Consider the following 3,351-nt stretch of genomic DNA (forward strand, 5'->3'; position numbering starts at 1 on the left):
AGCACATAAACACATTGTAAACATAAAGATATAGGGGGCCAGCCCTGTGGCTTAGCGGTCAAGTGCACACACTCCGCTACTGGTGGTCTGGGTTCGGATCCCGGGCAGGTACCGACACACCACTTGTCTGGCCATGATAAGGCGGCGTCCCACACACAGCAACCAGAAGGATATGCAGCTATGACATACAACTATCTACTGGGGCTTTGGGGAGAAAGACAGGAAAAAAAAAAGAGGAGGATTGGCAATAGATGTTAGCTCAGGGCCAGTCTTCCTCAACTAGAAGAGGAGGATTGGCATGGATGTTAGCTCAGGGCTGATCTTCCTCAAAGAAAAAAAAAAATACAGATATATTAATAAATATATATTTATAACTATTTCTTTTGCAAAACCAACCACATCTATAAATACGTCAATTATTTTGCTAAAAATGATTGTTAAGTATATACTTATTTACCAGAAAAAGATAAGAAATATACCCTGAACAAGCAAACCTTAAATAATGTGACCTATTTTTTATTCTTCTTCTTTGGGCAAAGGGAACCTGCTAGAAAACATTGTTTCCCATTTTCAATGACATGATTCCACCAATGGAATTAGAATATTTTGTGCATAATTAAAAAATGCATAATCAGAAAAGCAAACTTACAGTTTCAAGCCCAGGGGAGATGGTGGATGAGATGTATTATATAAATACTCACTTCAGTGACAAAAGTTAATCATCAAGGATTGAATGAAAGCAAAGTTGTCAGAGAATATATAATAAGCAACCCAATATAATTTTGTTTAAAAACTCCACATGGTCCTATGACTGCAATTCATTGTCTTTAGTAAACCACTAAGTTGTGTTTCCTTTGGAAGCATCTAAATTTTTTTCCAAAATCTAAATGGATCATCCACAAAGAAAGACACACAAATAGACAATAAGCTAATACAAAAGTCTTCAGCGTCATTATAGTTGAGGGAAATGCAAATTAAAACCAAAATGAGTTGCTACATCAGATAGAATAGATAAAATGGAAAAAGTTGAAAATATTCACAATTGCTGCCAATTTGGAGCAACTGGTACTTTGCTGGTGGCAGTGTAAAATAGAACATCCACTTTGAAAAGTCCTTTACTAAAAAGTTAATCATGCATCTACCGAGAGAAGTGAAAACATATGATCACGAAAAGGAGATTAGTGACATCTTTAGGCATAACAGTTCAGGCTGAAAAGAGCTCAGATTTCTATCCACAAAATAGTAGGTAAACAAATCATGATATATTCATACAAAGGAATATTACTTAGCAACAAAAAAAGAAAAAACTGCCAATAAATGTAAAATAGTGGAGGAATCTTTGAAAAGATATTAAGTTGAGAGAAAGATACAAGATATAAAAAAGATACCTACTGTATGTTTTCATCTATGTGAAAATCTATAATAGGCCTAACTAAAAAATAAAGATAAAAATCAGGCCAGTAATTGTATCTGGGCTGAGATGTTTCAGTGATAAAGGGCACAGGGACCTTTCTAATGTAGTGAAAGTTGTGTATCTTGCTATTGGGTATAAGTTACAGGTTCATGCATTATAGAAACTGGTTGACAGGTCCCCTTCAGATGTGAGCATTCTAATGTTTGCAAATTATATCTCAATTTGAAAAAATCAACAATTAATCTTCAAAATTGTTTACTTTATTTTTGGAAGAAATATTTATTGTGAAGTGTGCTGTATAAACATTTTAGTAAGCATTTGTGACTAACAGATTTCAACAATCCAGTTTGATTTCTTGATGACATTTTAGTAAAAAATTCCAAAGTGAGGAGGTTTGTCTGCATTTCAAAGTAAAATAGAAATTCAGTGATAGATATAACGCATACATAACTTTTCTCTAGGACACCTTGCACAATCACTTGTACAGCCTTAAGCTTTGGGTCAAATCAACATAATCTTAGTCATGACTTAAGGAGGCACACTGACCCATACACTTTCTCAGGGCCCCCTTGACCTCACTGTTCCTCAGACTGTAGATGAGGGGATTCAGCACAGGGGTGAAGATAGTATAGAACGCTGACACAATCTTATCGCGGTTAGCTGACCTGTAGGAGTTGGGTCTCATATAGATAAAGATGGCAGCTCCAAAAAAGAGTCCCACCACAGACATATGTGAGGAGCAGGTGCCAAAAGCCTTCTTGCGGGCCTCTCTAGAACCCATCTGGAGCACAGCAGTGAGGATGAGACCGTACGAGGTCAGGATGAGGGATAAGGGGACCACGAGCATCAACACACAGCAGATGTACATGACATACTCAAAGACAGAGGTGTCAGCACAGGCCAAACGCACCAGAGTGGGGGCCTCACAGAAGAAATGATCAGTCTCGTGTGTGCTGCAAAATGGGAAGCTCAGAGTAGCGGCAGCCTGCATGAGCCCATCAGCTGCCCCCAGGACCCACGACCCCAAAGTCATTCTCAGGCATAATTGCCAGCTCATGAGGACAGGGTATCTCAGTGGATGGCAAACAGCCACATAGCGGTCATAGGACATGGCTGCTAAGAGGAAGCACTCACCCCCTCCCAAAGTGAGCAAGAAGAAAATCTGCAGCCCACAGCCAGCGGGGTGATGGACTTCTTGCCGGTCAAGTAGTCAGCAGCTGTCTTGGGCACAATGGTGGAAACGAGCGTCATGTCCATGAGGGAGAGTTGGCTCAACAGGAAGTACACGGCTGTGTGGAGGCGGGGGTCCTGGCGAATCAGGAGAATCATGAGGGCGTTGCCCAGCAGGGAGGTAAAGGCCATTGTCAGAACCATCAGAAAGAGAAATAGGTGGGCTTCTGTGTGGTTAAAGAGCCCTAGGAGAATAAAGTCTGAGGTGGTGTTCCCATTTTCCATGACTTCAAACGGGAGTAACACTGCAAATGCATAAACAGATGAGAGAGCTTTCATCATGTACAATGTTCCATTTGAATTACATATTTCTTGACAAGCACATGTGTGAAAATGACGAAAGCTATTTCAAATCCTTCATCTGACATTTTGAAAAAGTTTTAACTTGGGCCTAAAATTAATTTCAGCTTTTTTTTCTCATTGTCAAGCTTTTCAAAATGAGTATCTCCCAGCTTTCTTATTGATTAAGTGGCATAATGAATAAAAGTTCTTGATAAATTGCAAGAACATGGTGTTTCTTTGTGCTACCTGATACCAACATAAGTGGATAGAAGGAAATTATTCACATAATTTCTCATTTATATTTGTACTTGCTTTACATAATGCATAATCAATATTTTTAGAAGCTGAATTAAATCAGTGTTTACCTCTATAAACGCCATATTCTTGATAATGAAGGTTACACATATATAACATATCAAAATTTA

General features: G+C 38.7%; 1 protein-coding gene across 1 annotated transcript; it reads right to left on the reverse strand.

Moving 5' to 3' along the window:
- Nucleotides 1-1,931: 1,931 nt before the first annotated feature.
- LOC131399292 (olfactory receptor 2T8-like) lies at nt 1,932-2,869 on the reverse strand. The gene is given in 2 exon segments (XM_058533462.1): nt 1,932-2,596; nt 2,599-2,869. Coding segments are annotated over 2 exon segments (936 nt in total).
- Between the last annotated feature and the right edge of the window lie 482 nt (nt 2,870-3,351).

Source organism: Diceros bicornis, chromosome 37, assembly GCF_020826845.1.
Source record: "Diceros bicornis minor isolate mBicDic1 chromosome 37, mDicBic1.mat.cur, whole genome shotgun sequence".
In the NCBI taxonomy this organism is placed as follows: Eukaryota; Metazoa; Chordata; class Mammalia; order Perissodactyla; family Rhinocerotidae; genus Diceros; species Diceros bicornis.